Consider the following 14,154-nt stretch of genomic DNA (forward strand, 5'->3'; position numbering starts at 1 on the left):
AATATGCTAACCTTTCCAATGTTGACATGCAAGAGCCATGCAAACACTGGTAGGAATCTTTTTGTTATGTTTCACAAGAGTATTTCTAGTTTTTGTAGTGACACACGTTTTGTCTTCATCCTCCAGAAATCCACCAGATGGAGTTTTTGTCTCATCCATGTAATACTGCAGGAGCCTCTCAAAGTCTGATATTATAGCAAGGTCCTTATCACCATCTTGGCCCTCATTCAAAGTCTCTGAGCGTCTTAGACTGTAGTCAAGCCACAGGAGTATGTGCTTCCCAAACAAGTCCAACAAAGTAGTTCTCACCTGCACTTAGGTGCTTTTGGATATTCTTGTATTCTTTCAAAAATGTTGTCGCTCTGTCAGAGTCCTCTACTGAAGGTGACTGAGACTGTGGTTCTGGTTCATGGTGGTCCAAGTCAGGAATAACAGGTAGGGGTTCTTGTTATTCTTCTTCTCATCCCTTTAGTTCTGATAATTCTTGATAATTAGAACAACTATCTGAAAGGAAATTCTCACCTGAATACAATGTATCATGGTCTACTGTTCTCTCTGACAGAGTAATGACATCATTAGCTTCATCAGTGGGGGAAAGCTGATTGACTGCTGGTAAATTATCAAAGCTAATTCGCCCATCATCGGTTTCGCTATCCTGTTGGCCTAATTCTTGTGCTCTCTCCTTCTAAAGACTGATCTTATTATGCAATCCTTTGGTCCTTTTTAAAAGTATTTCATTGCTACTGACTCTTAGATGTGATTACTGTCATCCATCTGATTCCTGTTTTCTTGTGGCAGATTTTTGTCCTCAATTGCTGTCGTCTGGTCATTCATCATCCTGGATCTATCCTTCAGGACGTTTTCCTCGTCACTGTCTTTTTTAGATTCATTGACTTCCCGTGGTCATGAATGAAATCTTCCACTGACAAGTTTTCTGTATCTGCCTCCTCAAGAATTGCTGTCTGTCTTTCTTAATTTCCTGTTACTGTCTCAGGGGGAACTAGCTCTGAGCAATCAGGATAACTTTTGATTTTAGCATCATGTCTCGAACGGCTCTGTGTTTCATCATTCTCAAAGACATTGTCTCGCTCAACTTCAACTATTTTCCCTGGTTCTATCCACTCTGTCTCAGTAACTTCAATATTTGAACCCTCTCCCTCTTCCTCTATCTCAGATGCTTTGCCCACTATATTACTTTCCCTACCATCATTGGCTTTTTCAGATAAAAGTACTTGTAGTGTCATCATTTAGTATAGTTGAGTCTAACATTGGGTCATGGGTTATGTTTATCAACCCTACTTTATCTATGGGATCAGCCTCAATGTGCCACTCCTTGGAATGATCAGAGGAGAGAAATTCTTCTTGATCAACAACTTACATTACATTGGAATTACTTTCCTCATAGTTAGAAGAGAACCAGTGTTTCAGAGAAACTGAATCTTTGTTGATTTCTTCAACATGAACATTCTTATCTGGTGCATTGAATGCATTCTCATTCTTGTCCTTACTTTCCACCTCCTCACTTGAGGTAATCAAATGATGTCCTTCCTGTCCTGAGACATTTTCAGTGACAGGTTCAGCTAGGGACAGATTCAGAATAAGTTCAGCTTTGTCAGCATTATGCAGATAGGGGTCAGGTGTCTGTGTGATCTCCTCCAGCACTGAAGCATCATCAGTAGCTGGCGTGTTTGTCTGATTATCACTGTCCTCTTCTGCTGGGCACTGAGCCACTAGAATACTGTCCTCTCCTGTCAGATTGGATGAGACCACTTTAATGCCTGTAGGGTCAATGTCAATGTCAATGTCTTCCACCTCAGCATACATCAGGTAGCTCCTCTGTTAATATTTCAGATTTTGTCTGAATAAGAGTCAAATCAGATAGATTTGAAATCCCTGAGCCTTCTAAAACGTCCCGACCAACTGAATGATCAGTCTCAAAATCATCCAGGCTATTTTCAGAGAGGTCAGCAGCAGGACTCTCTTGATGGTGATTAGAGACATCTTCATCACTTGAATGCATAAGCCCATTGAGGAGCACAGTTTATTTTTGCATGTCCTCATTGTCCAACACCAATTGGTTTGGCTCTACATCTCCACGAGAACGGAAAGGTTCATTAGTGGTGGTGACATCATCTAACTCTAATCTACCTGCAGAGTTATGCTCATCATTTTCACTGATCTCAGCGGTAGCTTTTTCAGGATCAACTTCAAGATTCAGTATGCCAGTTGTGTTCTTTAATTGAGGGTCGTGGGACAATGAAATATTCTTGCTAGTGTCAAGTAGCTTTTTGAATGCCTCCTGTATTTCATTAGCACTCTGAACCTTACCTATATCTAATGGAGGGGGATGTGGAGCCTCATTGCTGTCATTACCATCATATGGGATAGCCGTCTGAGGAGTAGCGGAGATCTCTCTATTGGCATCTGCGGCTGCCGGTTTTCTATCTGTTACCTCATCATTTTGAGCATTTTTATAATCAGTATCTGCCTGAAATGGTGATGCCAGAGTGTCAAACATGGATGAGAACACAGACTGAGACTCTGTTTCTGACTGAAGGCTTATATCTTTATACTCTTTATCCTTGTCTATAACTATATCCTCCTCCTCCTCATTATCCTGTTCCCCATAAAGGCCTGCAATATTGTTATAGATGCTGCCATACCACCCTGCATCTTCCTATTTTCTAAATTCACCATCTTTGGTGATTTCTTCCTAACGGTCTTCTTGACCGTCGTCATAATCCCCAACAGGTTTTGAGGGGTGTGTGTCTGTTCTCTCTGTCTCCTTACCAGTGTCATCATCTCTGTGGTGCTCTGTTTCTTTTATTTGCTCCACTGTAGCATTATGATGAGACTGACTTAAGTCAAGGTCCTGTGGGTCTGTTGTACCTGTCATTTCATCTGGATCAATGTTTTCCTCTCTGCCTGCTGCTGGTACTCTCTCTTCAACTTTATCCTGATAAGACTGACAAAATTTAAGACATCTCTATTGCCAATATGGTATGGCCAATATTCAACCAGGAGTTAGAAGGTGGGGGTTGCTCTTCCACTTCCTTTTCAATGGGCTTCTCCTCCTCTGGAGCTTTTTCATCAAAACCGAAGGCACTAGTCAGTCCATCTCCAAACCAGACAGACATTTCGGTTTACTCCGTCTCTTCCTCCAATTGGTTCCCATCAATGTCCAAAGCACGTTTCCTGCTCCTGAAAGACTGTTCTGGGTTGTCTTCTTTGGGATCATCAGGGCTTTCCCCACCTAAACCAAGCCATCCAGTTACCGTAGCGTCAATCCACTGAGAACCACCTTGTTCGCTAGGTGCAGGTTTGGTATCCTTGGAGAAGTCTTCCATTCCGGCCTGATTGGTATCTTTGTTCTTGTTACATCACTGCTCTGTGACGAAAGTTTGGACACAAAGACATCTTTGGAAGTTTTAGATTCTGGAGCATTATTGGTGGTGATCTCTTGAAATTCTGAACCAATATAAACTTCATAGTTCCATTCACTGGAGTCATTATCAATTCATGTGCCATACTCATCAATGCAGAAGAAGTCATGTTTCTGGAAGGAACAGAAGAATAGCTTTAACAGAATGTCTTTAATAGAAAGGTTTAAAGCACTGATTATTCACCCTTTAATACACATACTTTCAGTACACATATACATTCCCAAAACTGAAATGCATAGAGCACTGCAAAGATTACCTGTGTGGCTACTTCTTTCTCTGTGATATGCATAAACTTCCTAAATTTTCACTGCATATTTTAGAAAATACCAATATCGTGTGTCAATCTGAAATACAGTTTAGGGCACAAACATTATTGCATATTTCACATTCAACAAAATATATGTAATTGATCGTAATTTTAGTTGTATTGCAGTACTTTTCTGTTATGGGTTGTAATGAAAAACGCTAACACTTCCTGTCCAGAGATCATCTCCTTTACCACTGAGTTTGTTGTAAACAAATATCACATCCCCTATTTTGAAGTTAAGGAATCTAGTCCTCTCCCTGATGATCTCTTGTGGCCCTGACCAGACTCAGAAAGCCTATGAAAAGTCACATAAGGTCATAATAGGAATTTTTACTTTAGAGGAAAGGATAGAAAAAACGAATTTGTTTAATGAGATGCATATTTCTTTCTTCTCTTGTTGTGTACTTACTTTCATAATCCCCAAGTTAGAGTTGGAAAAATGCAAATAGTAAATGTCCAAAAGTATGTCGTTGAAATAGCCATATTGATGTTGGAAAGTCCAGTTATGTAAAATGGTCCAGATACTAAAACCTGACTAAAGTAGTCCTTGAGGTGAACAGTTAGGATGCATTGAACTCCATTGTGTCAAATTGACATTGCCTTCAAGCTGTTGATGTCACATCTCAACAAGTATGGACGTGTCAATAGCTAAATGAGGGATTCAAGATACAATGTAACTTAGGGGTAATGATTAACTTCGTGCGCTTGTAACAAGATATCAATTATATTTTATTAAGAGCTGATCAATAAGAAACACAAACAACCAATGATTAGATCATTATCGCCCTTCAGGTGATTTAAACTATTTGTATAGTCACTATGGCGTAGTAGATTTTGTTAGAAAAAAATATGTGGAACATTCTATTTTCGACTTCGACCTGTGGAACTTAGAACGCAAAATACACCGTCTTCTTTGAATCGCCATGGCAACGGGCGCATTCTTTATGCGTCATGATTGATTCGAAAGTCGAACAAGATGGCGACAACGTTTGTTTTGACGTGGGAATTGTGTCGTTATCCAACAAAACAACCTTTATAATGTGATATTTTAAGAAGTACAATAGTAAGTGCAACGGTCATTGGTAAATTTAACATTATATCAGTCTGACACTGACCATATAGTTTGCAGCATCAGCATGAAATCTGACGTGGAGGAACTGATGCCCAGGCTTCTGCCTGTGGAAACATGCGGCATTGAAACTGGGGAAGACTTCAATCTTAACGAGCCTCCAAGAAATCCCCAGGAATATCTGAGGCAGGTTCAGTAAGTCCCTCAGCTCTGATCTTTTGATATTTTTTTTCACGCATATGATCAGGAAACACGCATTCACGTAAGTAAAAACAACACTGCCTTTCTCATTTTCAGATTAGAGGCGTCTCTCTGTCCAGATGTTGTGGTGGCTAAAATTGATCCAAAGAAATTGAGAAAGAAACAGACAGTGAATGTGTCGGTGAGTTTCACCACACTACCACAAATTAAATGTAGCCTACTGTCTTGATTTTCCCCAGCCAACACATATTTTTGGGGCTCCCGAGGGGCGCCGCGGTCTAAGGCACTGCATCTCAGTGCTAGAGCCGTCACTACAGACACCCTGGTTCGAATCCAGGCCGTATCACAACCGGCCGTGATTGGGAGTCCCATAGGGAGGCACAATTGGCCCAGCATCGTTCAGGTTTGGCCAGTGTAGGCCGTCATTGTAAATAAGAATTTGTTCTTAACTGACTTGCCTAGTTAAATAAATAAATAAATAAAAATGTATAAAGGGGAGAGAGAGCGAGAGAGTCTGTCTGTATAATTTCCTGTTAAATCTTCTATTTGGTAGCTCACGGGTTGCCAAGTTGCTCCACAAGGATTTTCACCGAGTTTAAAATGGCAGCGGCAGCAAGTCAGCAACTTCTCAGAAATAAGACGGGTAACTATAGATTTGACTACCCTTTCGAGTTGTTTGTCACTTTGTTTTGAAGTGACTTATTCTGATAATGTTTTACTACTTGCAGAGTATCAGTAAGCACAGACTACACTGGAGTGGTCAAGCTTTAGATGACAATGTGTTAATGGTAAGTATGTGGATGATTGTTGTTGTTGGTAAAAGTGAATTGTAAAATACAGCAACCTTAAAGTATGTGTTCTGTCTGTATCTAGCCAAAACAGGATGCAGAGGAACAATGGAAAAAGTTCTGCCTGGGTGAAAATGTTTATCTGAACTCTCCTCCAACTGACCCTGTTACTGAAGATCCAGGCCTTGATTATGTGAAGGTAACTGTATATAGACCACAGAGGAAATATTTAAGTGATGCATCTTGCAAGATTTCTGTGTAAAAATGGACATTAATCATGTTTGATATTTACCCACCTGTTTCACCAGGTTGGTTTTCCACCTTTCCTTAGCATAGTGAGCAGGTTAAATCAGGTGAGTGTTTTCACAGCATTGGCATGATACTTACTACACATATTTTTCATCAATTGATGCTTTCTTTCATTACCTCAATGACAATACTTGTGTTTGACACTCTCTAAATGATTATTTCCTTCTAGGCCACAGTCTCTGCAGTTTTGGAGTACTTGATAAACTGGTTTGAAGAGCGAGAGTTTGTCCCACAGTTAGTAAGTTCAGTTTCTTTAATATTATCAATACAGCGTTTGTGCCTTTTTTAATGCTTTCATGGCTAATATGTGCTCAACTTCTCTAGGGAAGATGGCAGTATGCACTGCTGGCTTGCCTTGAAAAACCTCTCCTCCCTGAAGCACATTCTCTAATAAGACAGCTGGCCAGACGGAGTTCTGAAGTGCGGACCAATCTGGTAGGGTGATATAGTGGCTTGTATTAATGTTGAGATGAAAGGTTGCAAACCAACTTCCTTATGGAGAATTAAAATGTAACTACATTAATGTTAGATGCTCAAATGTTTGCATGATAATATTAGATAATGATGAACAGAGTATATTGTAGTCATTTTGTTTTTCTTTCTTTCCCATTACAGGAACACCAAGAAGATGAAAGGTTGTCTCCTCTCAACTTGATGATCTGCCTTGTTGCTAGGTAAGTTTATTTGACTTCACAAACTAATAGCCAGGAAACCGTGTCTTTTGATTGCTCATGTTTTATTTTTTACATAGGTACTTTGATCAAAACGACTTGGCCGATAAGGAGGACTAAACGGGTTGATGAAATCCACGATGAGGCTGAAACTCATCACCCCATGAGCTGTAGCTCTGAACCCATCACCATGCTCAGATTTGGGATCCACAGGGAGTTGTACTGTGGCAATTTGAAGCCTTTAGATAAAGCAACTATTGAGTCTTATGGAGAACATTTGACCCAGTACATTTGGCATTTAGAAAACACTCTTATCCAGAGCGACTTACAGAAGCAATTAGGTTTAAGTACCTTGCTTAAGGGCACATCAGCATATTTTTTAACTTAGTCTGCTCAGAATTCAAACCAGCGACTTTTGGTTACTGGTCCAATGCTCTTAACTGCTAGGCTACCTGGTGCAATTAGACAGTTTCTTTTTTTCTATTACAGTTTGTGTTCACTTTCTGGTATTGCTGGAATTAAATAAAATATTTGCTTTCACAATTGTTGTGGCTTCCATCTCTACAAGCACTGCTATGTACCATCAAGAAAAACTGTATGCCATAAAGACATAAGACATCCTTTATTCTGAATTAGTGTTTTAGTGACTGTTACCAGATATTTTAGGCTCCACTGTTCTGTGGTGTAACTCTTGGACCAAAACAACCAAATTACAAAGTATTTGTCATTATCAGAATCATTCATTGATCAACAAACTAATGGAGGTGTTGACTGGAGAAAGCTTACAATTTATGGCCGTGTGCGTTTAGATAACGAAGTTGCCGATTGGGCTTTTGAGTTGTCAATCAAGATAGTGAAACGCGCTTATCACCCAGTGATGCTTTGCGACGAGCGACCAACACTTAGCGTGCCCGTGAGGAAAGGTAGTTACTGTAGCTAAGATGGCGGTGGCAGTGGGATCTTTGCAAGCCCAGCTTGAGAAAGCGAAAGAGAGTTTGAAAAATGTAGACGATAATATTCGTAAATTAACTGGTCGGGATCCTAATGAATTGAGGTATGACAAAAAGGCATTTTAAAACGTAAATTGTATTAACATTTTCAGCATTCGTTCGTCCTCTAGCTAACTGTGCTGAATAGCTAGCAACAAATGCCAATCCCACGACAAAAATGGCATCTCCCATTCTCGTGCATAACCAGCTAGCCGCTTGGTTGCGTGCCTGTGCTGTCGACTGGAATCGGCCGTGTGCTAGTTGGCTAGCTAGCTGCAAGTACAAATACTTATGCAATTACTATAGTTAGGTAACTAACGTTACTGTTTTTACTTAGCTAACGTTATGTCCATACATTATTGTTCAACTGGTAAAGTTAGCAAGTTGGCTAGCTACTCGGTTGTTGCTCGCTAGTGTCCTCTGGCTGGCTCGTTTCGATTCAGTTTCATGTTGACTAGTCAGAGTAACTAACGTTACTTGAAGTAACAGTAGTTAGCTATGCCATATTGATATTTTTGCTCTTTATTCTTTTTTTATTTTATACCCCCCCCCCGCGTAACGTTGGCTACGTTTTTCTAAAAATAATGACAGTTACAGCTAGCTCTGGTCGATCTATGTTAACGTTACATCTAAATGTAATGGAGCAGGTCTCGAACCCTCGACCTTCATGCCCTAATTCCAGCGCGCTATCGACTGTGCCGCAAAAGCATGCTCGTACGGCAGAGTCGATTTCCGCGTTTATAAACCCAGGGTCGTTACACTACTCCCTCCTTTCAAAGGGCGCGTCCTCGCGGCTCTACGTCTTACAGGAACGCGCTCACCGGCCAAGCACGCGCACTGTCGTGGATGCAAGGTCCGGTCCCACTTCTGACACCAATGTAATGAAACAGCAGGGAGGGAGCAGGTCTCGAACCCTGGATCTTCTAGCCCGAGGTCCGGCGCGCTATCGACTGTGCTGCAAAAGCATGCTCAAGTGGCAGAGTCGATTTCCGCACTTATAAACCCAGGGTCGTTACAGTAATTTCTATGCTTTCCTTACAGACCGGGCCAAGTTAGACGGCCAACCATCCCAGGTGTTGGAGGAGGTAGGGGGCGAGGAATCAACTTGTTGAGGTAAAACACATTTCATATTTAGGCTTTCTCTCCAATAGTATGTGTGATGTTTGTATTTCATTGAGCTTTATGTCATATTTGTATTTGTCTGCAGACGTGGACTCTCCGACATCAGCGGTGGACCAGGAGGACCCCCAGTGAAACAGAGGGATATTGAAGGGGCCCTCCTGAGGTAAGCGTAATCTGTAGATCTGGCCCATTTCCAGATGTAGTGGAGATGAGTCCATAGCCATGGGAAGTAAGGGTGTTACAACACCCCTGAAAAAAATCGGAATAAAAATGTATATAAAAACAATTCTCAATGGGCCTTCCTGTATTAGGAATCCAGGCTGTAGGGAGTCCCACAAGGCGGCGCACAATTGGCCCAGCATTGTCCGGGTTTGACCGTTATAGGCCGTCATTCTTAATAAGAATTTGTTCTGAACTGACTTGCCTAGTTAAATAAAGGTTACATTTAAAAAGTAGTAGTTTATTATTATTATTATTAACTGACTGATATAGCAGTCTGCAGCACAGGGATTTATTTCTCTCACAAAAGTAATGTTAGTGCGCTGGGCCTTTACTACTGCTGTATTAGTGGATCGATACAGCAATCTGCAGCACAGGGATAAATATTTTTATTTTATTTTTTATAAATTAGTAGACAAATTAAAACATTGCGTTGTCAGAACATATAATTATTAAAAGTAAATATCCTCTATAAATCACACTGGATATGCAGGGAGGTTGGTTCAAGTTGTCTTTCAATTGCATAATCTCCTTACTCTGTCTTGAGCTTGCAACGATTGATCAACTGGTACTGGCTCACAGTGTGTTAGGACGTTTTAGGGATTAATCCAGCAAAATAAAATGTACAGATCTCATACATGTCATCTAAAGAGATTTAAGTATTTTGAAGATGAAGTAATTTTTGCTTCCCTCATCCTCTAATGCCTGGTTGAGTAGTTAACAAAAAAAATCTAAAACCAGTGCAAATCCGCTAGCTACTAGTTACCGTACACAGGATGGATGCACAGACAAGTGAAACTAATAGACACCGAGGATATTGACAAGGCAGATAGCCAAAGGGAGACGTATATTGCGCAAGAACCCAACTTTCACTTGGTAGGCTGTCATTCTTTGTTGCATGATTATTGCAGTCACTTCCATATGGTGTCACTTAATCGGCAGTGGGCACTCCTAAAAAGGTATTGCCCTACACCTGGTGGCATTCAAATGGGTTTCTATTTGATGTGGCCTGTAAATCACACATTTGTATTGCTCATGTCTTTGTTGTATAGGCTGGCCGGTGACCAGAGAGGGAGGAGAGATTCACGCCATGACAGCGACGCTGAAGATGATGACGATGTCAAAAAGGTAGACCATCATTATACACTCACTGTCTGAATGAATCTTTTACCTTGATGTTTTAAAAGTCCAACTCTCCACTTGCCTTTGTCCAAACACAGCCAGTGTTGCAGTCATCAGTAGTAGCTACCTCCAAGGAGCGTACACGTCGAGACCTGATCCAGGATCAGACCATGGATGAGAGGGGAAAACAAAGGTAACATGTCATTGTACATGCATAGGGAAATAATGGTCTTTAGTTTGTATCTCCAAGAAATCATGTAAATGTTATTATTTGTTTTGTCCTTTTTCCCTATAGGAATCGACGCATGTTTGGCCTGTTGATGGGAACATTACAGAAATTCAAGCAGGAATCTAATGTGGCAACGGATAGGGTAGGAATATTGTTTACTCTAACACTGGTGAACTAGTACTCTAATACAGTAAATGCATGAAAAGTCACCTTACAGAATTAAGCCTTTGAGCTAGCTTGGTGAAAATGATTCATCTATCTATCTATCTATCTATCTATCTATCTATCTATCTATCTATCTATCTATCTATCTATCTATCTATCTATCTATCGTAAATAAAACCCATCTCTTCTCAGCAAAAGAAACGCATTGAGATTGAACAAAAATTGGAAGTTCAAGCTGAACAAGAGCGCAAAAAAGTAGAGGGCGAAAGACGAGAGCTCTTTGAGGAGAGGCGTGCCAAGCAGACAGAGCTGAGACTGTTGGAACAGAAAGTGGAGCTTGCTCAGTTGGTAAAGACTTTTCTTGAAACTTGAAAGCAATATTCAACCTCATTGGTTGTGCTGGTGCCAAAAAGAAAATGTTTTAATCTGTAATAACATTGCACTAAGGTGAAATGAAACCTTTGTGTGTGTGACCGTTTTCCCCATATGTAGATGGGACGATTGAATGCTCATTAACTTTTTTGTATTCTAGCAAGAGGAGTGGAATGTGCACAACACAAAAATTGTCAAGTACATCCGCACAAAGACCAAGCCACCCATCTTCTTTCTGCCTGGGAGGATGTGCTCAGCCACTCAGAAGCTCTTAGATGAGTCTCAGAAAAAAATGAATAGTAAGCAATTGTGCAATTAGCCAAATTATTCTGCCCTCCAACAAGTAGCCATAATACACTTCCTATCCTTGGTGTGCATTGTGGTGTTACTGAATCTGTTTTTTATTTATCCCTGTTTCCAGTTATGTTTGAGGAGAGACGCGAGGCATTTGCTGAGCATCTGAATAAGATGGAGGCTCGGCCTCGGCGCCAGTCTCAGAGGGACACCGCTCTTGGTAAGGACCTGAAGAAAGAAGATCGAGAGGAGGGTAAGCCCACGGGTCAGGTAGTCAAAGTGACAGGTAACCGGTTTGATGTGGAGATGGAGGAGGAAGATGAGGCAACAATAGAGGAGGAAGAGAGGGATGAGGGTATAAAGCGTAAGGAGGACAGAAAGAAAAAGCCAGTAGAGAAAGTCGGGGAGCAGGAGTCTAAGAAGGGGGGGACTAAAGCAGATGAGATGGAGGAGGCTGAGGAAGACAGTCAAGACACTAGAATAGTGGAGTTCAGAGATGTGGGGGAGCAGATGGAGGCTACTGCAGTAGTGAGGGAGGCTGAAGGGCAGGCCAGAGATGGGGATCAGAAGATGGAGGATAGTCCAGTGGAGGTAGGTAATGAGAAAGGAGTAGAAGAGCAGCAACCGGTTAAGGTAGAAAAGGAGCCCCTTCACGGTCAAGACCTCACAGCTGTGTCAGACAACCAGGAGAAGAGCATTGAAATGCAACCAACCGAAGATGAAGAGCCACGTACAGAAGTGGCCACACCCCTGCTCTCAGAGTGCAACCCTAGTGTGGAAGTCTCTGATGTAACATCTATGGCTCCTGAGGTTCAGATCCCCCTACTGGAGGCTGGAACGGAGCCAGAGCCACTCACAACCGAGCAGAGCCAAGAGGCTGATCAAGTTGTCATAAAGCAGACCACTAATGCCCAGCCTGCCCAGGCCCAGGATGATGCTGCGGCTCCCAAGGAGCTGGCGCCGCCGAGCAAGGAAGCCAGCAGGGGACGTAAAAAGTCAAAGGACAAGAAGGGAGGTGGTGGTGGGAGAAGCAGCAGTAGCTCATCTAGCAGCTCCTCCGGCTCCTCGTCCAGTGGGAGCTCCGGCTCCTCCTCTAGTGGCTCCTCCAGCAGGAGCAGCTCCTCCAGTGGCAGCTCCTCCAGCTCTTCTAGCAGGAGCCGCAGCCGAGGGAGGAAGGACAAGAAGCGTAGGAGGAGGCCATCCGAGAGGGACAGGGAGAGGAAGAAGGCAGTAGTTGAGAGGAGCCACAAGTCATCCAAGGGCAGTGGTCGTGAATCCAAAGGTTCCAAAGATAAGATCTCCAAGTCTGACAGGAACAGGACCACCTCTGAAGGCAGCCGGTCAGGGAAGAGGTCCTCTCGCGGTGACAGGGATCGCAAGTCAGATAGGAAGGAAAAGAGGCGTTAAAGTTGAGTGAATTCTGCTGTCATGTCATGCTTAGTTTTGTTTCTACTTTTGATAAATACATTTTCGTAACTGAAATGTTGTGGATTTCCTTAAATGCAATTCACCAGAAGAGGGAAGCTAAACTGCCTCCGTGTATTTTCTTGGAATAATGTGGGTTTTTAATCATCAAAGCTTTTTCTCTAGTCACCAGTCAGTTTTGACATGGTCTTGCCGCTTTGGTTTCTGGACTTCTTTTACCTTGATTTTTATTTTATTAGACTTTTGTATTGTCTGCTTTTACTGTAATTGATGCATCAAGTTTACATTTTCTCCCCCATCAATGTCTTTAATTTTCTATAGCATAGGAGCAATGAGAAGAGGGTGGGTTGCATACTGGTGTATTCTCTGAATCCAGTGTTGTAAAGGTGGTAGTTGTGCATTTTCAGTTGTATAATGTTGAACACTTGTAACCTACAGCTTTTGATCCATATAAAGCCAGTCTGACCATGCACAATGTCTAGCTATGCATTGTGGAAGACACATGTTTTGGAAAGTAATGTTAATCTTTTTTTTGTCCAAATGAAACCTAAGCATCTTCAATAAAAAAAAAAAAACCACGATGACTTGTCTGAAATGGCTCCATGTCAATGTTCCAAGATATTTTTGTATTTTCAGTGCCAACAGCCTCACAGTCATTAAATGCCACTTTCAAATTAGGATGCTGAACTCCTGACTCCCGTGTATTTTGGAATGTCGCTTTAGGATGTTTTTAGATGAATAACTGATGGCGCATGTTTCATAGAATTCATGGATAGACCCTCTGACAGACTAGGACTTTATTTTAACATTGAACGTCTGTGTCATATCAATCTGTAATATGTCATTCATTGCCATAGTTCCCAGCCTTCATACGCTGTGCAAAGTGACTTGAAGGTAGTCCTATTTGAACATGGTGCAGGCAAAGAGCAATGTGTTTCTCTAATGCTAATGATATATTATTTAGATCAAGTGACTTGGATGAGTCCAGTACTAAATGTACAGATGGACAATTTAAGTTTGTAGATGACTGACCACCCTCTTCATAACTGGCATATAAATGGAAATATTAACACAAGGTTATTGGTTAGTGTGACTGGATACAAATGTAGTTAAACTGTACAAATCACACTGGACGCAAAGGCATTAACAATGTCTCTGAAATGTAAATTCCCAGAAAGTTGAGACTTTAGATTTTATAGATGTTTTGTGCAGTCGGTCCTTCATTCTAGTTATACCAGAGGCGCAGTACTTGTAATATCCACTTGGTGTCAGTAGTGCCTCAGTGAGTTTCTGTTGCTGACTCACTGGCTGCGTTTACACAGGTAGCCCAATTCAGATTTCTTTACACTAATTGATCTTTGGAACAATTGGATTGGCTTATGCCAATAATTGGGCAAAAGATCAGAATTGTGTTCCCTGTGTAAATGCA

The 14,154-nt window shown here is 41.5% G+C and overlaps 3 protein-coding genes across 5 annotated transcripts in view; 2 read left to right on the top strand and 1 right to left on the bottom strand.

The window, feature by feature from the left end:
• The window catches only part of LOC106601134 (melanoma inhibitory activity protein 2), a 31,022-nt gene extending 26,624 nt beyond the window's left edge, over positions 1–4,398 (bottom strand). The window contains exons 1-3 of one of the 2 annotated variants that reach the window (XM_045717339.2): positions 4,160–4,370; positions 3,700–3,787; positions 12–3,556 (exon numbers count right to left, since the gene is read on the bottom strand). The gene's annotated coding sequence lies outside the window, so the exon portion shown is untranslated. Of the gene's footprint in view, positions 1–11; positions 3,557–3,699; positions 3,788–4,159 lie in introns of both variants that reach the window. The other variant, XM_045717335.2, reaches the window with a different exon arrangement.
• A 288-nt stretch (positions 4,399–4,686) lies between these two features.
• Positions 4,687–7,331, top strand: LOC106601119 (gem-associated protein 2). 2 transcript variants are annotated; one of them, XM_014193064.3, is made up of 10 exons: positions 4,687–5,014; positions 5,117–5,201; positions 5,574–5,663; positions 5,749–5,808; positions 5,894–6,007; positions 6,117–6,161; positions 6,287–6,355; positions 6,442–6,552; positions 6,733–6,791; positions 6,869–7,331. In XM_014193064.3, the coding sequence occupies exons 1-10, from the start codon at positions 4,887–4,889 to the stop codon at positions 6,906–6,908; spliced, it is 801 nt and encodes a 266-aa protein (XP_014048539.3). In that variant the 5' UTR covers positions 4,687–4,886; the 3' UTR covers positions 6,909–7,331. The 2 variants fall into 2 exon arrangements, with proteins under 2 accessions (XP_014048539.3, XP_014048548.3); XM_014193073.3 differs by having other exon boundaries at positions 4,687–5,005.
• Positions 7,332–7,675: 344 nt separating this feature from the next.
• LOC106601115 (uncharacterized) lies at positions 7,676–13,306 on the top strand. The gene is made up of 9 exons (XM_014193052.3): positions 7,676–7,842; positions 8,819–8,890; positions 8,985–9,062; positions 10,171–10,246; positions 10,339–10,433; positions 10,536–10,611; positions 10,827–10,982; positions 11,167–11,305; positions 11,428–13,306. The coding sequence occupies exons 1-9, from the start codon at positions 7,730–7,732 to the stop codon at positions 12,705–12,707; spliced, it is 2,085 nt and encodes a 694-aa protein (XP_014048527.1). The 5' UTR covers positions 7,676–7,729; the 3' UTR covers positions 12,708–13,306.
• Positions 13,307–14,154: the final 848 nt, after the last annotated feature.

This window comes from Salmo salar, chromosome 01, assembly GCF_965601325.2.
Source record: "Salmo salar chromosome 01, fSalSal1, whole genome shotgun sequence".
Taxonomy (NCBI): Eukaryota; Metazoa; Chordata; class Actinopteri; order Salmoniformes; family Salmonidae; genus Salmo; species Salmo salar.

Excerpts from the sequence above, each read along its gene's own strand:
- LOC106601115 (XM_014193052.3), top strand. The coding sequence starts at position 7,730 with ATGGCGGTGGCAGTGGGATCTTTGCAAGCCCAGCTTGAGAAAGCGAAA. Across the intron at positions 9,063-10,170 it reads ATTGAAGGGGCCCTCCTGAG|GCTGGCCGGTGACCAGAGAG; the intron begins GTAAGCGTAATC and ends TTTGTTGTATAG. Across the intron at positions 10,247-10,338 it reads ATGATGACGATGTCAAAAAG|CCAGTGTTGCAGTCATCAGT; the intron begins GTAGACCATCAT and ends GTCCAAACACAG.
- LOC106601119 (XM_014193064.3), top strand. The coding sequence starts at position 4,887 with ATGAAATCTGACGTGGAGGAACTGATGCCCAGGCTTCTGCCTGTGGAA. Across the intron at positions 5,809-5,893 it reads TAGATGACAATGTGTTAATG|CCAAAACAGGATGCAGAGGA; the intron begins GTAAGTATGTGG and ends GTCTGTATCTAG. Across the intron at positions 6,162-6,286 it reads TAGTGAGCAGGTTAAATCAG|GCCACAGTCTCTGCAGTTTT; the intron begins GTGAGTGTTTTC and ends ATTTCCTTCTAG.